Source organism: Leopardus geoffroyi, chromosome B3 (assembly GCF_018350155.1).
Source record: "Leopardus geoffroyi isolate Oge1 chromosome B3, O.geoffroyi_Oge1_pat1.0, whole genome shotgun sequence".
NCBI classification, from domain to species: Eukaryota; Metazoa; Chordata; class Mammalia; order Carnivora; family Felidae; genus Leopardus; species Leopardus geoffroyi.
The window spans coordinates 96443-117106 of NC_059337.1; the positions used below are offsets into that span (position 1 = coordinate 96443).

At 57.0% G+C, this 20664-nt stretch overlaps 1 protein-coding gene across 2 annotated transcripts; it reads left to right on the forward strand.

Moving 5' to 3' along the window:
- Positions 1–2741: 2741 nt before the first annotated feature.
- CHRNB4 (cholinergic receptor nicotinic beta 4 subunit) lies at positions 2742–19936 on the forward strand. Of its 2 annotated transcripts, XM_045448511.1 has the most exons (7): positions 2742–2907; positions 3878–4099; positions 6816–6964; positions 13389–13433; positions 13536–13645; positions 15078–16026; positions 19119–19936. In XM_045448511.1, exons 3-7 carry the CDS (start codon positions 6827–6829, stop codon positions 19257–19259), a joined length of 1383 nt encoding a protein of 460 aa, XP_045304467.1. In that variant the 5' UTR covers positions 2742–2907; positions 3878–4099; positions 6816–6826; the 3' UTR covers positions 19260–19936. The 2 variants fall into 2 exon arrangements, with proteins under 2 accessions (XP_045304467.1, XP_045304466.1); XM_045448510.1 differs by lacking the exon at positions 3878–4099.
- The last annotated feature ends 728 nt before the right edge of the window (positions 19937–20664 follow it).

Below are 20664 nucleotides of genomic sequence, written 5' to 3' on the forward strand. Positions count from 1 at the left end.
GTGGGGACCGGCACTGATGGGAAAGGCAGTGCAGGACGGGGGTGAAAAGGCAGGAATTTGGAGCCCAACCAGCTCACCACTATGACCTGGGGCCGGGGCCCACACCAGCAGCCACAGGCCTCGGGACCGACCCCAGACCCCGGGAGACTCGGCTGGAAGAATCCACGCAGACCATGAAACCCACCACGTCACTGCAGATGGAGAAACCAGCCCTGGGTCTTGCTACAGGTTCGTGGCAGATCCCACACTGCCACGCTGTCGCTCTGGCCACAGCCTCTGCAGCCGGGCCTCAGCTGTGAGCCAGCCAACCTCACCCACTGCCAAGGCGACTGCAGAGGGAGCATGTGGCGGTCGTGGGCAGAGTCCTGGGCTAGGACGTCAGCCTGTCTGGACCCTGGACGACTGCTCAGCCTGCAGCTGGGGCCAAGCCGTCTGAGGGACCAGGCATTCAGCAGGAGGGCCCTGCCATGTCCACGAGTCATTGTTCTCCTGGGCCCCACTCACCAAAAGCCACTCCTTTTACAAAAGGCTTCAAATATACATAAATCTGTAGGAAATCCTATAATGAACATCTGGGTACCACTATCTGGCTTTATCAGAACTTACTAACATTTAGCCAAAATTGCCATAGACCTTCTTCTCTTAAAGAGATAAAGCATTTTCTTTTTTTTTTTTTTTTTTCTTTCCATATTAAAAATTTTTTTAATTCCGGGGCACCTGGGTGGCTCAGTTGGTTAAGCGTCCGACTTCAGCTCAGGTCATAATCTCGTGGTTCATGGGTTCAAGCCCTGCCCTGGGGCTCTATGCTGACAGCTCGGAGCCTGGAGCCTCTTTCAGATTCTGTGTCTCCCTCTCTCTCTCTCTGCCCCTCCCCCACTCATGCTTTCTCTCTCTCTCTCTCTCAAAAATAAATAAAAATAAATAAAAATTTAAAAATAATTCCAATATAGTTAACATACAGTATTCTATTACTTTCAGGTGTACAAGATAGTGACTTAAGAATTCTATACATCGGGGTCAGTCGGACAAGCATCTGACTCTTGATTTAGGCTCAGGTCATGATCTCAGGGTTGTGAGCTGAAGCCCCATGTCAAGAATTCCCTCTCTCTCCCTCTGCCCCTCTCCCCAGCTCGCTCATTCTCGCTCTTGCTCCCTCTCTCTCTCTCTCTCTCTCTCTCAAATAAATTTTTAAAAAGGAATTAAGTATGTTATTAACATAACTCTAGATCAGGAGTCAGCAAACATTTTTGTAGAAAGGTAGATAGTAAGTATTTTAGGCTTTGCTACATTTGGTCTCTTGCTGCATATTGTTTTGCTTGTATTGTTGTTATTTTGATTTTTACAGCCCTTTAATAATGTAAAACCCATTCTTCTCAGCTCGGGCCAGTGCAAAACCAGGCCATGGGCCAGCCTGGGCTCTAGGTCCTATTCTAATGTATGAATATCCCACAGTTCCTGCCTCCATGTTCCTACAGATGAACATTCCAGAGGCTCCCAACTTTTCACCATCACACACACGACCATGTTCCCTTCTAAAAGTTTTTAGTTTTTCATTTCACAGCTAGATCTTTAAACAACCTGGCCATTTATCTTTGATATGATGTGAGCTAGGGATCTAACTGTATTTACTTTTCACATGGATAATCCCCTGTCCCAATACTGTTCACGACGATTCCATCCTTCCCCACTGATCTACAAGGCAACCCCTGTCCATTTCAAGTGCCCACGTGTCCTGGGTCCATTGCTGTGTTCTCATTCCCCTTCCGTGGTCTATTTGTTCCTCCCCTTGACAACACTTCACCGTCTTCACTTCTGTGGCGTTGTATCTAACTACTAACTGCGTCTTAATAAGCTCCATTACCCACGGCCCCCATGTCACCTCTATTGCTTAAAAATGGATTCATTTGGGTTCCCCTAGATGCCGAGCCTGAGACAAGGATTTGGCTGCAAGGATTTTCTGTAGAAAGTGATCTAGGTGGACACACAAGAAGGTGGGGTAGTGAGACAGTGGAGGGCTGGGGGCCAGGGTGGGCCACGGGCTACAGGAATCACCCGAGGCCCTTTTAGATCCCGGACTCAGGCACCAATTCTGGCCAAGTCCACAGGTAGGGTTGGCTGCCCTGGTGGTCACGCCTGTCCCGTGAAGTCCCGAACCCCCAGGAAGGATCCCAACACCTGATGAGGACCACCATTCTGGAGGAGAGAGTGTTTGCCCCCCTGGAGTCACCTGAGCTGCCTCAGGTCAGGTCAGGTTGCAAGGCCTAGGCTGGAAGGGGAGGGGACACAGGCAGCCCACCCCGGGCTTTCCCAGCTCCCCAAGCTAGGTCAGGGGGCCCTGAGCTATTTCACCCTCCCCAATGGCACACACTTTTCCTGAGCGCCCCTTCCCCGCCCGCGTCTGCAGAGAGCTGAGCCCCACTCCCGCCAGCTCACTCTCTACTCCCTGCAACGCTCCTTCCTTCCGGCAAACCCCAGGGGTAGGACCCTCCTGGACCACAACCACGTTCCCCAACAACGCAGGGACCCCGCGCAAACGTCCCCTGGTCTCCCCACCGCACGAGCGGGGCGGGCGGAGTCCGACCCGCCTCGCGCGGGGAAGGCTACGCCGCGGGCGCCGCGGGGAGCCGGGTGGGGGCGACCACCCGCGGCCGCGGGTCCCGAAGCGCGAGCCGGCCCCGCCCCTCCCGGTGGGCGGGGCTCGGCCGGGCTCTCCGCTGGGTCCTACTGCCCGCCGGCGGCGCCGTCAGACTCCGAGGCCGGCACCCGCGCTCCCTCGCTGCTCGCGGCTCTCCCGCGCCCGGGTGGTCCGACAGCTGGGCTCGCCGAGGCTGCCTCTCCGGCCCCCGCCCGCCATGAGGAGTGCGCAGCCCCTGGTCCTTTTCTCCCTGGTTGCCCTTTGCCGGCGCGGTGAGTCTTTTTCGGGAAAGGAGGGAGGGGCGCCCGGATCCTGTGGCCACAGGTGGGAGGAAGGGGAGGGTGCCGGCGCCCGGGGGAGCGGCCGGAGGTCGTCCCGGCCGGACGGGAGCCTGGGCGGGGTGAGCCCACTGGCCGAGGCCTCGGGGGCGGGCCAGGGCGGTGGGTCTGTGAGGTTTGAGGCGGGGCGGGGGGTGGGAGGGGGGGGAGTGTTGTGCACCTGCCCGGGCAGCCTCCGCGGCGAGTACGTTTGGGCTGAGCCGGGACCGAGTGGCACGGGCCCTGCACCAGCGCGAGGGGAGGCTGCGGGGCCACCGATTTCAGGTCCCAGCAGGCTCGTCGCCTGCCAGGTGTAGACGCCAGGGAGCACACCCCGCTGCTCGGCCTTGAGAGGGGCTCCCTGCCGTTAGGGTAGAGATCAGGGAAACTCAGCCCAGGCGGGAAGGGACTTGCCCAAAATCTCCAGTTTTGCAGTTGCGGGGAGGGTCTCCCAAGAAACACACTTTGAAGACACCACTGTTCCTGGTTACCGACCCTTGGGGCTGGGCTGGCTTGGATTGGACAGGGTCAGGCTGGGTCAGGCTGGCAAAGTGGACCCTCTCCAGTCTCTGACGCCTGAAGGGGAGACCCAAACAGCCCTCCCCAGGCAGAGTCCAGATGTGATTTGGACTGCCTTCTCTGGGCCTCAGTTCCCCCACCTGAGTTCCAACGACTCTTTCAGACCCAAGCTTGTCCTCTGAGCCCTAGTTAGCCTAGAAAAGCAGGACTACACCTTCCTCGGACAGAGACACCCCACTGGGGGTGTTGGAGGCAGGAGAGGACACACAAGCTCCTATAAGGAAACGAAGTTCTCGCCAAAGGTGGTGTCGCCACTCAACGTGTCTGTCTGGGCTCCGTCACCACTTGCTGGGTGATCCCATGCCATTCCCTTCTCTGGGCCTCAGTTTCCCCATCTGTTCTATAGGGATAATACACCTTGCCTACATACTTGAGGACTCGGGTGTGTCAGCTGCTTCTTAAGCATGGTCCTGGGGCCACCTGCATCAGAATTACCCCGTGCAGATTCTTGGGCCCCACCCTAGCCTCACAGCAGCAGAATCTCTGGAAATGGAGGCAGGGAACCTGCCTTTATACAAGCATCCAGGTGATTCTTACACATGACTGGAGAAGCTACTGATAATATATGGTGAGCTTTTTGTAAAAGGTAAAAACTTCGATCTTTTTTTAAAAATCTATAGCCACGTTTTAAAAATACAAATCTCTTGTTCCTTTCGTCACTTAAGACCACACGCCCCAAACTGAAAATCACTCTGCCTTTTGGATGCCAACATGCCAAGGGTATGCTGTTGGTCTTTTCTTCCTTCCCTAGTTTGTATCCAAACGGTAGGGGTTATCTTTTCAGTTTTCCTGTATTAGATTTTTAAATCCTGCTTTTTCGACCTGTATACACATTCAACAGAGTCTGGAATTCCAGCTACGGCTTCCTCTCAGACTTTAAGTCCCTTTCTGCTCTGCATCAGTGTTTCCAGGAAAGGCCTCGGAAGGCCAGGCCCTGGACAGAGACAGGTCAGGCCTCGACTCATCGGAATCACTGGGTCATGACCAACCCCTAGTGGTGGCTTCTCTGGTTAACAGGGTATGCCCCAGGGCTGGGAGGTGACCCCCAATGGTGCCCTGGAGGCTTCCACTCATTCTGAACCACCATTGTCGTGTAGGGGTGAGAGGTCAGTCCTTTGTCCTTTGAACTCAGAGGCAGAAAAGAAGAGAGTGGAAAACCTAAACATGTGTTCTTCTGGGCTCCCACAGACTTTTGGGGGTACAGTCCCGCCCACAGCAGCCCTGCTGGTCGTTCCCACCCCCTCCTACACACTCACACATACGAGCGCAAACACAGGCATGGGCATGAACACACACTTGGCTTTGGTTACCAGTAGGGCCTCTGCAGGGGCAGTCTCCTTTGGGGGGAATTAGCGAGGGCAGGAAAGAAGGCACTGGGGGCAGGGAGGCCCCCTCCTCTGAAAGAGGCTCTGAGACCTGGCTCTGCCTCTGACTTGCTGGGGCTTCCCCTCCGTGGTCTTAGTTTCCCCAGCTGAGAACCAGGGAATTGGACCAAATGCTCTAAGGTGTTCAAAACCTTTGGCCCATCCTCAAGACTGGGGAGGGTCTTTCAGGCCAGCTGAATGCCCAGGAGGCAACACAGCCCCAAAGGAGAGCAGCCGGAATGTCCCAACTGGGCTCAGAGCTGGAATACAAGCCCCCACAGCCCACAGAGAGTAGCGCTGGCCTGTCAGGAACCCAGTGGACCAGCCTCCTGGGGCTGCAGAGATGTGGGTTCCAGCATCCCCATCCTGTGGGACCCGGAGCTGCAGATTCTGACCCCAGAACTGCCTCAGAAATGCCAGATGGGCTTAAGCAAGTGATACTCCCCCCCCCCCCCCCAGCTTTCTGAAATGACAGGTCAGCCCAAAGATACATACTAAAGAGGGGCTCTGGGAGGGACCGAGCTTTAGCCTGGGGCTACAGACCGGCTTCCAGGGAATTCAAACAGCTGGCCTCTGGGAGGGGTCAAGGGTTTGAGAGGCAGAGCTCAGAATCTAGGCCAAGCGTCCAGAGGACCCCCTCTGGACAGCCCCAGGCAGTCTGGGGGAGGGATGGCGGGTAGCAGGTGCACCCGGGAGCATCTTTCACGAGGCACTAAATATTGCATGTGCTCCAGATAGGCAGCGACTTGGAAAGTGCACAGAGCAGACTGGAGTGGCGGCTGCTCCCCAGGCCACGTGTCCAGCCCAACCCCCACCCAGGAGTCCGTCTCAGACTTGCTTAGCGGGCAATTCACACCACGGGCCCACTGGCCCCACCCAGAGGGAGGGATTTGGCAAAAAGCCAGCAGGCCCTGCAGAGAAGGATGTAATCTGAATCCCACCCTGAGGAGACCCAGCCCCTCCTGGCAGCCTCACTCCCACCTCCTTAGCCTCCCTGCTCCCCAGTCCTCCTCCCACCTGCCCTCCAGCCCCTCCTCTGCTTCCTCTGCACAACTCCTCCTCTTTCCCTGCGCTCTCCTGCTCCAGTGTCCTCGACCTTCCTCAGAGTCTCTTTCCAGGGCACCACCCCCACCTCGGCCCATTGCTGACACATTCTCCCAGATGCCACAGCAAACAAGCCCAAGTCCTGGAACCTCACCTTCACTCCCAGACGTGTGAAGGAGTTGGGACAAAGACCCACATACCGCTTGGCAAGAGATCTAGGGCCACGGGCTCAGGGGGGGCCCATGGATAGGCCAGGCTTCCTGCAGGAGGCTGCATTCCCCGCGTCTTAATTACGCCTCTGAACCCAGGCCTCTCCTTTAAGCTCCAGACCAGGAGCCAAAGGGACCCCGACATTCGCTGTTTTAACGGTGCTTTGCACCCTGAAGGCCTGAACTCAGGAAACATCCCGTAGTCAGCCCTGCTCTCTCCTTGTGAAGGCACCACCATCCACCACACTCTGCACATAGAGCCCATAGTAACATCTCCCCACCACCGCGCTGGAAGCCGAGGCGGGAGTCATTTCTGGCTTTCTGCTTGGTGTTACCGAGGCACGTAACACGGTACCTGGCACAAGACAGGAGGGGCGGACGGGGAGGATGGACGCTTGGAGGCACCCAGTTTCTGGACTAACCATCTGCATGCGGGCTGCCACTCATCCCAGAGGGAGGTGGGAGAGGAGGAGGCAGCTCCCGGGGACAGAGCGGAGCTCCACCTTGGATGCACGGGGTCCCGTGGAGGGGCGGGCCTGCCGGCACCTTGCTGCTTTGGCCAGCCCGGAGGGCACCTGCACGCCCTGGCCCAGAGCCGGCCCCTTCACCGCCAGGACAGGCATCAGCACGCTCAGGGCCCAGCAGGGCTGACCGCGTGTCTTCCCAGGGGACTGCCGCATGGCCAACGCGGAGGAGAAGCTCGTGGACGACCTTCTGAACAAGACCCGCTACAATAACCTGATCCGCCCAGCCACCAGCTCTGCCCAGCTCGTCTCCATCCAGCTCCAGCTCTCCCTGGCCCAGCTCATCAGCGTGGTAGGTGCCCGCAGCGATGGCTCCGCAGCCCCGGCTCCAGCTCAGGAGGGGCCTGGGGGGCAGAGCCGAGCCAGAGGGTGCAGGGTTTCACCTCCAGCTTTCCCAGACTCGTAGACAAGCTCAGATTATTCATCCGCCCCTCTTCCACATGCATAAATTAAGGAATCTGCCTAAACTCAGAAGGTCCCGACTGCCTCTAAGTCATGACTGTTTTGTTCCAGTCTGTGCCTTGGTGTGTGTTCTTTCTGCCGGGCGTGCCCCGCCCGTCTGCGCACACTAGTCCACAGCTTGGAGCCACCTGCTAGCCCATGATCTCTATATTGATGACAGTGCCTGAACTCCCCGGTCACAGGACATCCGAGTACAAGTGGCTAAAACAGTAAGGACGACCCAAGAAAAGAGCAGGCCAGTGGTGTCAATGTCAGTGTCAGGACCCGAGGCTGCTGTCCGTGAGGGCAGGATTCTGTGATTCTGTTTCTCCCCCATGGTCGTAAGATTGTGGCCACCGCTCCAAACGGAAGATCCTCACGTGATAACATCTGTGGCGGATCCTTTCTTGGGTGTCGTTTTCAGTCTGAGGAAAACAGTCCCAGAGACCTGCCCTGTAGGCACCCGGGGCTACAGCTCATGCCTGGGCCTTCCCGGAGTTGGCTGAGACTTGTGGATACATGGCAAGGAGGCTGGAGAAGGGTCCGTGAAGCTCACGAGTGTCCAACATCTAACAAAGTCATGGTTTTGTTAACAAAGGAGATGTGGAGGGGGAACGACTGTTGGGTAGACAGCCAACGGGCTTGCCATTAGCAGGTGGGCCTCCAGCATGGCCAGAAACTCCTCCTCGTCCTCGAAGCTCTACCCTATTATCGCCTCCCCTGGCCTGTTCAATAGATGACCTCACATTCCCCCACTTGTTGGGGAACGTGGGAGCTGGGCTGTGGGAACTGCCTGCAGAGGCCCAGGTGGGACAGGACCAGCTGCTGTATGGGCCCAGCCAAGTGGGTGAGAGTCCGGACAGAGGAGGGCAGCTGTGCAGCCCTGGAAAGGAGGAACGGGTTGCAGAGTTCACAAGTAGGTTGTCAGCTCTTGATGTGTGGGTGTGGGGCAGGCGTAGGGGTGCTGAGGAGGCTGAGGTATCAGGGAGCTCCCCTTCCCCGCACCACCCCCCCCCGGCCTCTGAGCTGGGGGTGTCCAAAGGAACCATGGTCCACAGGGAACCTTCCCTGTGTGGCCCTTCCCGCGTCCCCACCCACGGGCTTGGACCCTGTCCCGAGCAGTAGCTCTGAGGGGAGCATTGTAAGGTGCTGTGTCCGGTCATGGGAAGGAGATGATCGAGGGGCTGAACCTCCTGGGGACAGGCGGCTGCCTTCTCTCTCCCGAGCACAACCGGCCCCCACAAACCCGGCCCCTCCAAGCAGAGCCCTGGGAGGAAGCACAGCCCGAGAATGGGGGAAGGACAGAAAGCCTCTCTGTCCTTCCTCCCTCTGCAGGCCGACTGAAAAGAATAAGGGCTTCAGGCCAGGCCCAGGCTGGTGTCCGTTACTGTCCAGCCAAGGGCTTTTTGCGCAATGGGGTGAGCCCAGCTGCCACCTTGCAGCTGTTGCCCTGGTTAGGGGACGCGGGCAGACGGCTCTGGTCATGCTTCCGGGCTAAGGCTGCCCCCTGCCAGATCTACTCCGTGGGCCCTGTGACATGACAGAAGTTACCAGAAGGAGGGGACACGGCCTCCAGCCCTACGCCTGGGAGTGTCCCCCTGTGTGCTGTTATCACCCTGAAAGCTGTGCACAGAACGAATATTCAGTTCTAGGGGTTTTACCTCCTGTATTCCAGGGTCCGGCTTTCGAGGAGGGAGGATTATGGGCACGACCAGCTTAAAGACAGCAGTTTCTAGAGGGAAAGCAAGGAGTATGTGTTGGGTGAGGCGGGCAGGTCCTCAGAAGCAGCTCCCTGGGGCGGCCGGGGTCTTGGGCTGGTATCCTCAGGTGTGTTCAGCAGCCACCGGGGAGTGAACGGGAGTGAGGGACAGGAAGAGGTCCGCGACAACTTTCTGAGTGATACGCCTTGAAAGGAGACGGGCTGTGTGGGTAATATGTTTGTTAAAAGTCATCCCACTGTACACTTAAGGCCTGTGCGTTTCACGGTGTGTAAATTATGCCTCAACTTCAAACAAAAATGTTTTAAAAGACACCTTGTCCATGAGAACAACTAGAAAAGCTATACAAAAATGCCTCCCCCGGCAAAAAACCGTCCGAAGTGCTTGAGAGCTCAGCCAGGACTTGAGGAACCAGGTTCTGGGAGGTGACCCTTCGGTCTCTGGTACTTTTCCCCACATACGAAGAGCGGTAAACAGCCCAGGGCTGAGGGGCTAAGAGGTTGGAAGCCAAGCTGAATGTCTGGTGCTCTCACAGGGCTGGGGGACACATGCCAGAGTTTGAGCCCCATGAGATGGGGAGATGGGGCCTGGGTGGAGACTCTGCAAAGACCACCCATAAGAGTACAAATGAATCAAAAATAGACCAGACCTCGCAAAAACTAACCCTGCTTTGAACCAGCTCAGTCACAAACTAGATTAAGATGATCTACTCCTCCTGTAACTGCCTGCCAATAAGCCAAAGTCAGTACTCCCTGGAGGCATATAAAGTCAGATAAAAATGAACCAGGTACACAAAAAGACAAGATGAAATAAGAAAAGACAGAAAAAAGAAGATAATGGAAACAGACCCACAGACGATTCACATATTGGGCTGATCAGGCACAGACTTTAAAACGACTCCCATTAGCACGGCAAATTTTATGTTATGTGTATTTTACCACTATTAAAAATAAATGAATAGTAAAGAAATTTAATAATAGGTTAATTTTTCTAAGTAAATAAATATTCTTAAAAGGAAAATAATACTTATACCTTCAAGAAAATTATAATATGGAGAATTTAAAATTCATTACGTGGGTTTTTTTTTCTTAAAGATTTTGTTATCTGGCTCAGAGCCTGGAGCCTGTTTCCGATTCTGTGTCTCCCTCTCTCTCTGCCCCTCCCCCGTTCACGCTCTGTCTCTCTCTGTCCCAAAAATAAATAAACGTTGAAAAAAAAAATTAAAAAAAAAAAAAAAAGGGGCGCCTGGGTGGCGCAGTCGGTTAAGTGTCCGACTTCAGCCAGGTCACGATCTCGCGGTCCATGAGTTCGAGCCCCGCGTCAGGCTCTGGGCTGATGGCTCAGAGCCTGGAGCCTGTTTCCGATTCTGTGTCTCCCTCTCTCTCTGCACCTCCCCCGTTCACGCTCTGTCTCTCTCTGTCCCAAAAATAAATAAACGTTTAAAAAAAAAAAATTTAAAAAAGATTTTGTTATCTTTAAGTAATCTCTACACCCAACGTGTAGAGATTACTTAATCTGAAACTTACAACTCCAAGATCAGGAGTCGCACACTCCACCGACTGAGAGCCAGGCACCCCCATTGGATGAGGTTAATAGCAGATTGGTAATGTAGCACAGGAGAAGGTTAATGAACTGGAGGAGAGGCAAATAGCAAATAAATCAACAAATGACAGAAAAAAAAGGATGGAAAACACAGAAAAGAATATAATGTAGTACACGACAAAAGGGTCAGTTCTGTCACATGTATTTGGAGTTACAGGAGAAGTGAAAATAAAGAATAAGACAGAAACAGTGTGTGAGTGACGCTGGCAGAATTTTCCAAAACTGGCCAAGGACATGAGGCTACAGATTCAAGAGTCTCTGTGAACCCCATGAGGGATAAATGTAAAGAAAACCATGCCCAGGTTCATCTTACTCCAACTCCCAACAACCAAAGACAAAGAGAAAAACATAAAAGTGGTCCCCGCCGGGAGGATGGGGGCAGGGTGGGGGCAATAATAACACCAACAGATAAAAACGGAAGCCAGGAAACTGAATGACATCTTAAAAGTGTTGCAAGAAAAAAAACAGCATGCCTAGAAGTGGATACCCAGTAAGAACTTCAAAAATGAGGGTTAAGTAAAGATGTTTTCTGAGCAAAAAATAGAGAATTTAACATAAGAAGACCCAATATAAAGGAGGCATTAACCATAAAGGAAAATGATCCCAGAAGGAAACACAGAAATGTAGGAAAGGATGAGCACAACAGAAAGTGTAAATGTATGGGCGAATTTAAATTAATATTTACAGTATAAAACAATAACTCACAAGGTTGTAATTAAATACAAAAATTAAATAATGACAACATTAACCCACAAGTCAGAAGGGGACAGATGGAGCTGAAATGTTCTAAAGTTCTTGCCCCTGTTCTGGAAGTGGTAATCACTAATCTATATTAGATTCTAACACATCAGGTATATGTGTATTGTAGTCACCAGGGTAACTACTAAGAGTCATGGAGTGCCTGGGTGGCTCAGTTGGTTGAGCGTCCGACTTCAGCTCAGGTCAGGATCTTGTGGTTCATGAGTTCGAGCCCCACGTCAGGCTGTGTGCCAACAGCTCAGAGCCTGGAGCCTGCCTAGGATTCTGTGTCTCCCTCTCTCTCTGCCCCTCCCCTGCTCGCACTCTGTCTCTCTTTCTCTCAAAAATAAATAAAAACATATACAAAATTAAAAAAAAAATAAGAGTCATGTTAATATACAGAGAAAATGGCATAATAAAATAATTAAAATACAGCAAGAAAAAGAAAAGGGAATGTACAGGAAATAGATGGTAGGTTTAAACCCAAATATAATCAGCACTACATTAAACGTAAATGGTCTAAATACTCTAAGTAAAACAAGACAACTGGCACGCATCCTTCTCTTGCTTCTTCCCACCTCTGGAATTTGGACACAATGGTTGGAGCTCTAGCAGCCATGCACTGGACCATGCCTGGACCATGCACTTTAGGCGTGGTAGAGAAGAGAGTTGGAAGGAACATAGGTATCTAAGGATTCTGTAGAGCAAAACCACTATATATGTCCAAACTGGAAACTTTCTCTAAGCCAGTGTTACCCTGGGTCTCTGTTAGTCACAGTTGAAACTCATCCTACTGATATCTTTACCCAGGTGGGGGTTCAGGAAAGGCTCTTTGTGGAAGTGACTCCCAAGCTGAGATCAAGGTGCTAGAAGTTATCTTGGTGAAGAGAAGGCAGGGAAAATGGTATAGACTGCAAACACATTCACAGGGGGAAGGAAGGCCAGGGGGTGGGCAGAGCACAGAATAAAGGGGCATGGGGAGGTGAAATGGGGCCAAGACAGTTGGCAAGGCCTTGCAGACCCTCTGAAGGAGTTAGATTCTTATTATGTATGTGAAGGAAGCCACAGAAGTGACTCGAGCAGGGACAGGATTGAGAGGGAAAGTTTACCCGGCTACACAGGGAGGACGGATGTTGGGAGTGCGGGGTGCAGAATGGACACAGACTACTTGGGAGGGTCTTACGGTGGTCTAGGTGAGACATGGATTATGGTGGTCTGAATTACTGTGGTAGGACTCTTGTGCCCTTCAGAAAATATTCACCAAGTGTCTGACGCATCCCAGGTAGCCCTCCAGGTGTCCCCTGTCCTCAAGGAACTTCAATTCCATGGCAGAGAGCACACACATAGATGGCATCCAGCAGCCATGGTGTCCAGAGCCATGAGGAAAAATAAAGCAGGGTAAGAGGGAGAGAGAAGGTTCTGTGTTGTGCAGGAAGGTCAGGGAGGACCTGAAGAAAGTGAAGACATTAGCTGCCTGGGTTTCCAGAAAGAGGGAACAGCAGGAGCAAAGAAAGAAGCTGGAGCAGAATGAGCAGATGGGAGGGCATGAGGTTCTAGAGCTGAGGGAGGAGGGCGGGGAGGCAGACGGAGCAGGGCCATGGGGCCCTGAGCAGGACGTTGGCTTTTACTTTGGGTGGGATGGGAGGGAGTGCAGGGTTTCAGTGGAACAACATAGTCTGAGACGTCGAGAAGAACCTTTTAAAAGCATCACCCTGGGGGCACCTGGGTGGCTCACTCAGTTAAGTGTCCGACTCTTGATCTCTGCTCAGGTTGTAGTCTCGGGGCCATGAGTTCAAGCCCCCCCGTTGGGCCCCATGCTGGGCGTGAGGCCTACTTAAAGAAGAATAAAAATAAGAATAAAAAGGATCGCCCCTGCTGCTGAGTAGAGGCTAAAGGCAGGCTGGAGCAGAGCAGGAGGACCAGAGGGAGGCCACTAGAGTAGTCCAGGTGACAGATGGTGGTGGCAGCCAAGACAGGAAGAAGCAGACCAGTCTGGCTTGTGGGGGTCATGGCTGGGGGTGCCATTCACGGGGAAGGCAATGCCAGTGGACGACCGGATCTGGGTGACCGTCACAAGCTTCGTCTCAGCCGCGCTGGGTGTGAAACCCTTCTGAGCTGCCCGAGAGGTGGTGCGGCTGGTTGGGGGGGAGCTCACACAGCCCTGGAGCGAGCGTGAGGCCCCTACCGGCGAACTCATAGCCCCGTTTCCCTCCCCAGAATGAGCGGGAACAGATCATGACCACCAACGTCTGGCTGAAACAGGTAAGTGTCCTCCAGGCCCCGCAGCGCGGGGGGCGTTTCCTCCAGGGCCGCCCCTCGGTGGCTCCGGACCTCCAAGTGACAGGGCCTTGCCTGTCTGCCCAGGAGTGGACCGACTACCGCCTGGCCTGGAACAGCTCCCGCTACGAAGGCGTGAACATCCTGAGGATCCCCGCAAAGCGCATCTGGCTGCCTGACATTGTGCTTTACAACAAGTGAGTGGCAGGGTTGCCGAGGCGGCGAGGGCCAGGCCAGGGCAGCAGCCCCAGCCTCTGGGGGTCGGCAGGTCGTGAGTCAGCCCCGGGCCTCAGCCGTGCTTCCCTCACTCCTCTAGGCTGTGAGGCTGGAAGAGGAATTAGAATGAGCAGAGCCGGCACCCTCTGTCACGAGCCGGGAACTGGAGGCCCGGAGAGGGGGAGGGCCTCGCTCGCTCATCCAGCACAGCTGGGGGGCCGGGGCTGGCATCTGCACCCCACCCCAGGGCTCTCCCTGCCCTCCATACTGTCTCGTTGACCCTCAGTTGCTTTGTCAACGTTGGGCGTTGGTAGCATTGGCTGACGATGCGTAAATAGCGTACAGGGAGCAAGAGACTGTTGTGAGGTCAGTGTTACCAGTGGAAGCACGAAACACGTTTGTGGTCTGGGGACAACAGACCTGAGTTGGGATCCTAGCTGGTAGTCTTACTTCACTTCCCTGAGCCTCGGTTTTCCCATCTGTAAAATGGGGTAACCACAAAACCCAGCTCCTTGCTGTGAGGCTCACTAAGCTCATGCACATGAAGACCCCAGCTGGGGGTGGGGGGGTGGGGAGTGATGGGGGGGGTGAGGGGGTGGGGAGTGACGGGGGTGGGGGAGTGGGGGGGGTGGAGAGCGACGGGGGGGGTGGGGAGTGACAGGGGTTGGGGGGTGGGGAGTGACGGGGGTGGGGAGTGACAGGAGTGGGGGGTGACGGGGGTGGGGTGGGGAGTGACGTGGGGGTGGGGGGGGTGGGGAGTGACGGGGGTGGGGGAGTGGGGGGGGTGGAGAGCGACGGGGGGGGGGTGGGGAGTGACGGGTTGGGGAGTGGGGTGGGGAGTGAACGGGGGGGGGTGTGAGGGGGTGGGGAGTGACGGGGTGGGGGAGTGGGGGGGGTGGAGAGTGACGGGGGGTGGGGAGTGACAGGGGTTGGGGGTGGGGAGTGACAGGGGTTGGGGGGTGGGGAGTGACGGGGGTGGGGAGTGACAGGAGTGGGGGGTGACGGGGGTGGGGGTGACGGGGGTGGGGGGGTGGGGAGTGACGGGGGTGGGGGAATGGGGGGGTGGAGAGTGATGGGGGGTGGGGAGTGACAGGGGTTGGGGGGTGGGGAGTGACAGGGGTGAGGGGGTGGGGAGTGACGGGGGGGGGGGGTGACGGGGGTGGGGTGACGGGGGTGGGGGGGTGGGGTGGGTGGGGAGTGACGGGGGTGGGGGAGTGGGGGGGGTGGAGAGCGACGGGGGGTGGGGAGTGACGGGGGTGGGGAGGGCCTTCTGGAAGGCGGCCTTTTCGGCGAGGGCACCAGAGGCTGGAAGGAAGGATGACCGGTGAGAAACGAGCCTCAGGGCCTGTTGGCGAGTTCTGGGAGAAGGCCAGGCCTGCGGACTTCACGCCGTTCTCCTGTCCACGCCTCTAGCGCCGACGGGACCTACGAGGTGTCCCTCTACACCAACGTGGTGGTCCGCTCCAACGGCAGCATCTTCTGGCTGCCGCCCGCCATCTACAAGAGCGCCTGCAAGATCGAGGTGAAGCACTTCCCCTTCGACCAGCAGAACTGCACCCTCAAGTTCCGCTCCTGGACCTACGACCACACGGAGATCGACATGGTTCTCAAGTCGCCCACGGCCAGCGTGGACGACTTCACGCCCAGCGGCGAGTGGGACATCGTGGCGCTGCCGGGGCGAAGGACGGTGAACCCGCGGGACCCCGGCTACGTGGACGTCACCTACGACTTCATCATCCGGCGCAAGCCCCTCTTCTACACCATCAACCTCATCGTCCCCTGCGTGCTCATCACCTCGCTGGCCATCCTCGTCTTCTACCTGCCGTCCGACTGCGGCGAGAAGATGACGCTGTGCATCTCCGTGCTGCTGGCGCTCACCGTCTTCCTGCTGCTCATCTCCAAGATCGTGCCGCCCACCTCGCTGGACGTGCCGCTCATCGGCAAGTACCTCATGTTCACCATGGTGCTGGTCACCTTCTCCATCGTCACCAGCGTGTGCGTGCTCAACGTGCACCACCGCTCGCCCGGCACCCACACCATGGCGCCCTGGGTCCGCCGCTGCTTCCTGCGCCAGCTGCCCACCTTCCTGTTCATGAAGCGCCCGGACAGCAGCCCTGCGAGGGCGCCCCGGCCCGGCCGGCTTCGCCCGACCGGGCTCGAGGCCGCCAGCACCTCCAGCCTCTGCGGGAGCTCCACGCGCGCTGCGGCTCCCCAGTCCCCGGGCGGCTCGGGCCCCCGCACCGCAGGCCTCCAGGATTTCCGGCCAAGGCCTTCCGGGAGGTTCCAGCAGGATGTGCAGGAGGCCTTGGAGGGCGTCAGCTTTATTGCCCAGCACATGAAGAGTGACGACCGAGACCAGAGTGTAAGTCCCTAGCCCGGTCCCTGTCCCCGCCGGTCCCCCACTCCCCGCAGCGCACTCACAGGGGACGAGAGCCCCACGTCTGGGCCGGAGTACGGAGTCCCGAACTGGCCTGAGTTTTATCGCAGCTCCGTGCACTGGGAAAGAGGAAGGAAGTACCAGGGCTCCCTCTTGGTTTCGGGGTCCCCAAAAGCAGACACTGAGGTGAGGGCCTGGACACACGGTACCTGAGAAGTGAGCTCAGGAAGCACAGTGAGGAGGAGAGAGACTGCGGAGGGCGGGCCGGTCACTGGTTACTGCCCCGGGCTCTGGGGGCTCAGTCCACGGGAGGCCCTCTGAGGGGGCATCAGCACCCACCCCTAGGGCTGAGGGTGGCCCCAGGGCATCAACTCCCCATCGCTTCCAGGCTGTGCAGCCAGCAGCCCCGTGCTGGAGAAAGCCCCGGGACAGAGGAGAGGCAGGAGCCCCAAGTCAGCCCCTTAGGGACGAGGGCGGGACGGACACCAAGGGCACCGGCTCCCATCCTCGTCCGGCTTGCCCAGAACCCCTACAAACACGAGGGCTTTCAGGAGTACAGAAACATCGATTAGAACGGTATCATCGTACGTTAATAATGTAACGATGTCAGGTAGGGCGATGACAGTTACAGATTTTAAAAGGAGGTGAAGTTGACTTTCACAGGACAAAGCCACAGGCGCTAAAGCGTAGGCGTCGCAAGTGATTGCCCTGAACAAACGACACTTCGCAGGGTGACCCTGTGATAACCGAACGCAGAACGCGATGGCGACGGCTGGAGGTTGTCACACATCCCCACACATCCCACGGTGCTGGGAACATTCTCACTTCAACACCTTCTCAGACCGGGCTCTGAACAGGTCTGCACAACAGACACACGGCTGCACAAACACAGAGGGCACGTCCCAGTCTCACCTCCCCCTGGCCGCACGCTCAAGGGACACGCTGGTCTCCAGTAGCACGAGGAGACAGGAGCGGGCCGGGAAAACTCCAAAATCACACTGTGAAACAGAAAGGAGAGAATCGTAAGCAGCAGAAAGCGGGACGTGAGCGCGAGCGGCTCGGCCTGGGGTCCTGGGCGTGAGAAACGCAGCCCCGGCCCCGCTGACACGGAGCTGCGTGTTCACCGGATCCCACGAGGCCACGAGGCCACGAGGCGCACAGCCCGGTGCCTGAAGCTCCAGAGCAGCATCAGATTTCACCTCCCCCAAAATTAATTTGATTGTGCTTCCTTTAAGACCACTGGGTGGCTCAGCACCACCTCATTTATTGGGTCCCAGATGTTAATACACAGCATGGGGCCCTGCTGGCTCAGTGAGAACCTCTGGGTGACTGTGCACAATTCGGGGCCACCCCCCACCCGGAGCCACGCTCTGAGTGAGCCAGGGCCTGTGCGGGAGGCACCCGGAGCCGGCATTTTATTTTTGTTTTTTTTTTTTCAACGTTTATTTATTTTTGGGACAGAGAGAGAGAACATGAACAGGGGAGGGGCAGAGAGAGAGGGAGACACAGAATCGGAAACAGGCTCCAGGCTCTGAGCCATCAGCCCAGAGCCCGACGCGGGGCTCGAACTCACGGACCGCGAGATCGTGACCTGGCTGAAGTCGGACGCTTAACCGACTGCGCCACCCAGGCGCCCCAGGAGCCGGCATTTTAAAGCAGACCCCCAGGGATCCCGATGTACGTGCAGGTCAAGCAGCACTGGCCCCCCGTGCACCCGCCCTGCGTGCTCTCTTCTGAAGGTCTCGCCACCCCTGTGACACTCAGGGCCCTCTGGCCATTTCTAATTCAATTAATTAAGAGCCTCTTGTGGGGAGCAGCCGGGCAGGACCCCCCCCCCACTATCATCGCGGGTCACTGGGCTGCAAGCACACACGAGGGGCCCTGCCAGGACCCCTTGGAAGTGGCACGTGCTCCAACCTCATTTCACAAGGGGGAAAGCCGGGTTCAGAGAGGCTCACTGACTTGCCCAGGGTCACACAGCCGGCACGGGGCGGAGCCAGGCTCCTCATGCAGATCTTTCTGACGTCCTTCAACTTCCCTCCCCTGCACTGAGCACACGTGCACTTACTGGGTGGTCCACGTTCTCATGCTGGGCTTCCTCCCCCCCCCCCCCTGCCAAGCACGGCCACCCCAAAGCCGGCCCAGGCTGCACACCTCGTGCTCAGCACTTCTACCCGCCTGGTGACCAACTGGTCACTATAAATAGCACACAAATATAAAAAGAGGGGAAAACACGCACACACTGAAAAAGAAGTCATCCGAAATTAGGGCTGTCAAAACGACACCCAAGAAAGCCAGAGAGAGCCCGCCTGGAGAGCCGCTGCTGTTGGGGACAGGCAGCGTGAGCGTGGCTGGGGTGTGGGGGCTGCCCGACACAGGACTATTCTGCAGGGTGGACGCACACCCCTGAGGCACCCGGACAAACTGGGTCACTGACGTCAGCTTGTCCGCTGCTGCCCACATTTCCAATCCCAGAGCCTCTGCTGGGTTCTGATCAGGCCGCTTTCCAGCAGGGAAGACAGGCCGAGTGGCCACACGGGCAAGCTGTGAGCCTGGGGCCTGGGGGGGGGGGGGACAGAGCAGGCCCCGGGTCCCCCAGGCAAAGGTGGCAGTGCCTCTGGAGGCCAGCAGGGTTCACAGCAGGCCCCACACCCCACGGCGGCCTGAGGAGATTCAGTGGAGGCAGAGGCTGGGCCCCAGTCACAGGAACTAGTGAGCGGACTGAGCAGCAGGGCATCCAGGGGTCCTGCAGGCCCCACTGCCTGCCCCCCACGCAGCTCAGGGTGAACATGAGAGAGGGCGCCTTGCGTTCCCGGGCCGCGTCCCTCTTATTTACAACACATTTGGGCTCTCGAGTCACAACGTGTGGTATTAATAACCTTTCTAGCCCAGGCTTCCTGGACAGTCGGGGGCCCTGCCATGCTGGGGGGAGGGGACTGAGGACCTGAGAGGCACAGAGGTGACTCCGGCTGTGGGGGGGGGGGGGGGCTTGCCCGACAGTGAGGGCCCAACTTGAACGAAGGAGTGGAAGCAGGGAGGTCTGGGCACCTGTAACCTGCCCCTCTGTCTGCCCACAGGTCGTTGAGGACTGGAAGTACGTGGCCATGGTGGTGGACCGGCTGTTCCTGTGGGTCTTTGTGGTTGTGTGTGTGCTCGGCACAGTGGGGCTCTTCCTACCTCCCCTCTTCCAGACCCACACACCTCCTGAGGGGCCCTAAGCTGCCCTGCGTGCCCCAGGGCCCCGGGGTCGTGGGGTGAGATGACACGAGCGGCCACGTGGGCAGTTTCCTGCTTCCTCCTGAGTGACGGCTGAGGAGGCCCCAGGTACCTGAGTCCATCAGCCATCAGCCCCTTCAAACGGCCACGGCCGGGGGAGGACAGATGGGAGCCCTGGACCGTCCTCTCCGAAGGCCTTGGAGGAGCCCCAGCAAAGTGGCGGCGGAAGGAGCTCGGCCAGGCTCCGTCCCCGCGCGCGGGGCAGGAGGATGCCACCACTGCAGCACCCGCTGTGTACCGGGAATCTAGCCATATCCCGCCCACCTCTCACCCCATCACCCTCCACTCCCCCAGCCCGCGAGGCTCGCTGGTCTTCTCTCAGACCCTCCCGGCTCAAAGCCCTTGCATTTGCTGGACCTTCTACCCAGACCTTCCTCCCCCGGTGCCTCCCAAGCTCCGGCGGTGGCTGCACCGTCCAGGGCTCTGCTCCGATCCACGCTTTGTGCCCCAGTCACCCCAGGTGCCTCGAGCCCTCCTCAGCTCACTGTCCACACGTCACCCGCTAGAGCATGAGTTCTGTCAGAGCAGGAACCTGGACCTTCGTTTGCGTGCACCATCCCCAGGGCCTCGGACGCGGCTCCGCACGCAGCAGGTGCTTAATAAATGTCCGTTCAGTGAATGCATGACTCCTATTCCTCCTTCAAGCTCCGATGCCCCTCCCCTGAGCAGCCACCCCCGGCTCCCCTCCCGAAACAGTGGCCCTCCCCACAGCTCTGGTCACGTTCCGCCTTCTATCAAGGCCAGGTTCAGGGGTCTCGCTCCCAGATGCTCTGACTGCTCCTTCCACATACTGCTTTTGCCCAGTGCCTGGCACGTGACAGGCTCCGAAAGTATCCGTGGAATAGAGGAGGACTTTTAAAGATTCCGTTTCTTAAATTACGTAATAAAAGTGACTTTCTATGTATCGTTCTCTGAATGTTAACACGTGTGTCGATTCGTGTCATCGGGACGCAGGAGGGCCCCATCACCCAGACGCCTCCCTCCCTGCCAAGCCCCTAGCGACCACCGACGCCTCTCCATCCCTGGGGCTTGGTCCTTCCGGGAATGCCATTCCGATGAGTCATACGTGTGTAACCTCTAGAGAGTAAGCAGCTTCTGTCCCTCGGCATCATGGCCTCTTTGAGACTCAACCATGCTGCTGAGGGTAGCAAGGGTCTGTCCCTTCGTCTTGCGGAGCAGCACTCACTCCATCCCGTGAGGGCCGAAGCACCAGCTTTTGGCAACTGCGAAAAGAGCCGCTATAAACATTCACACGTGTGGGAGTTTGTGTGAAGCGGCGTTCTCATTCCTCAGGATAAATACCCAGGAGTGTGATCGCTGGGTTATATGGGGACGTACGTCTAACTG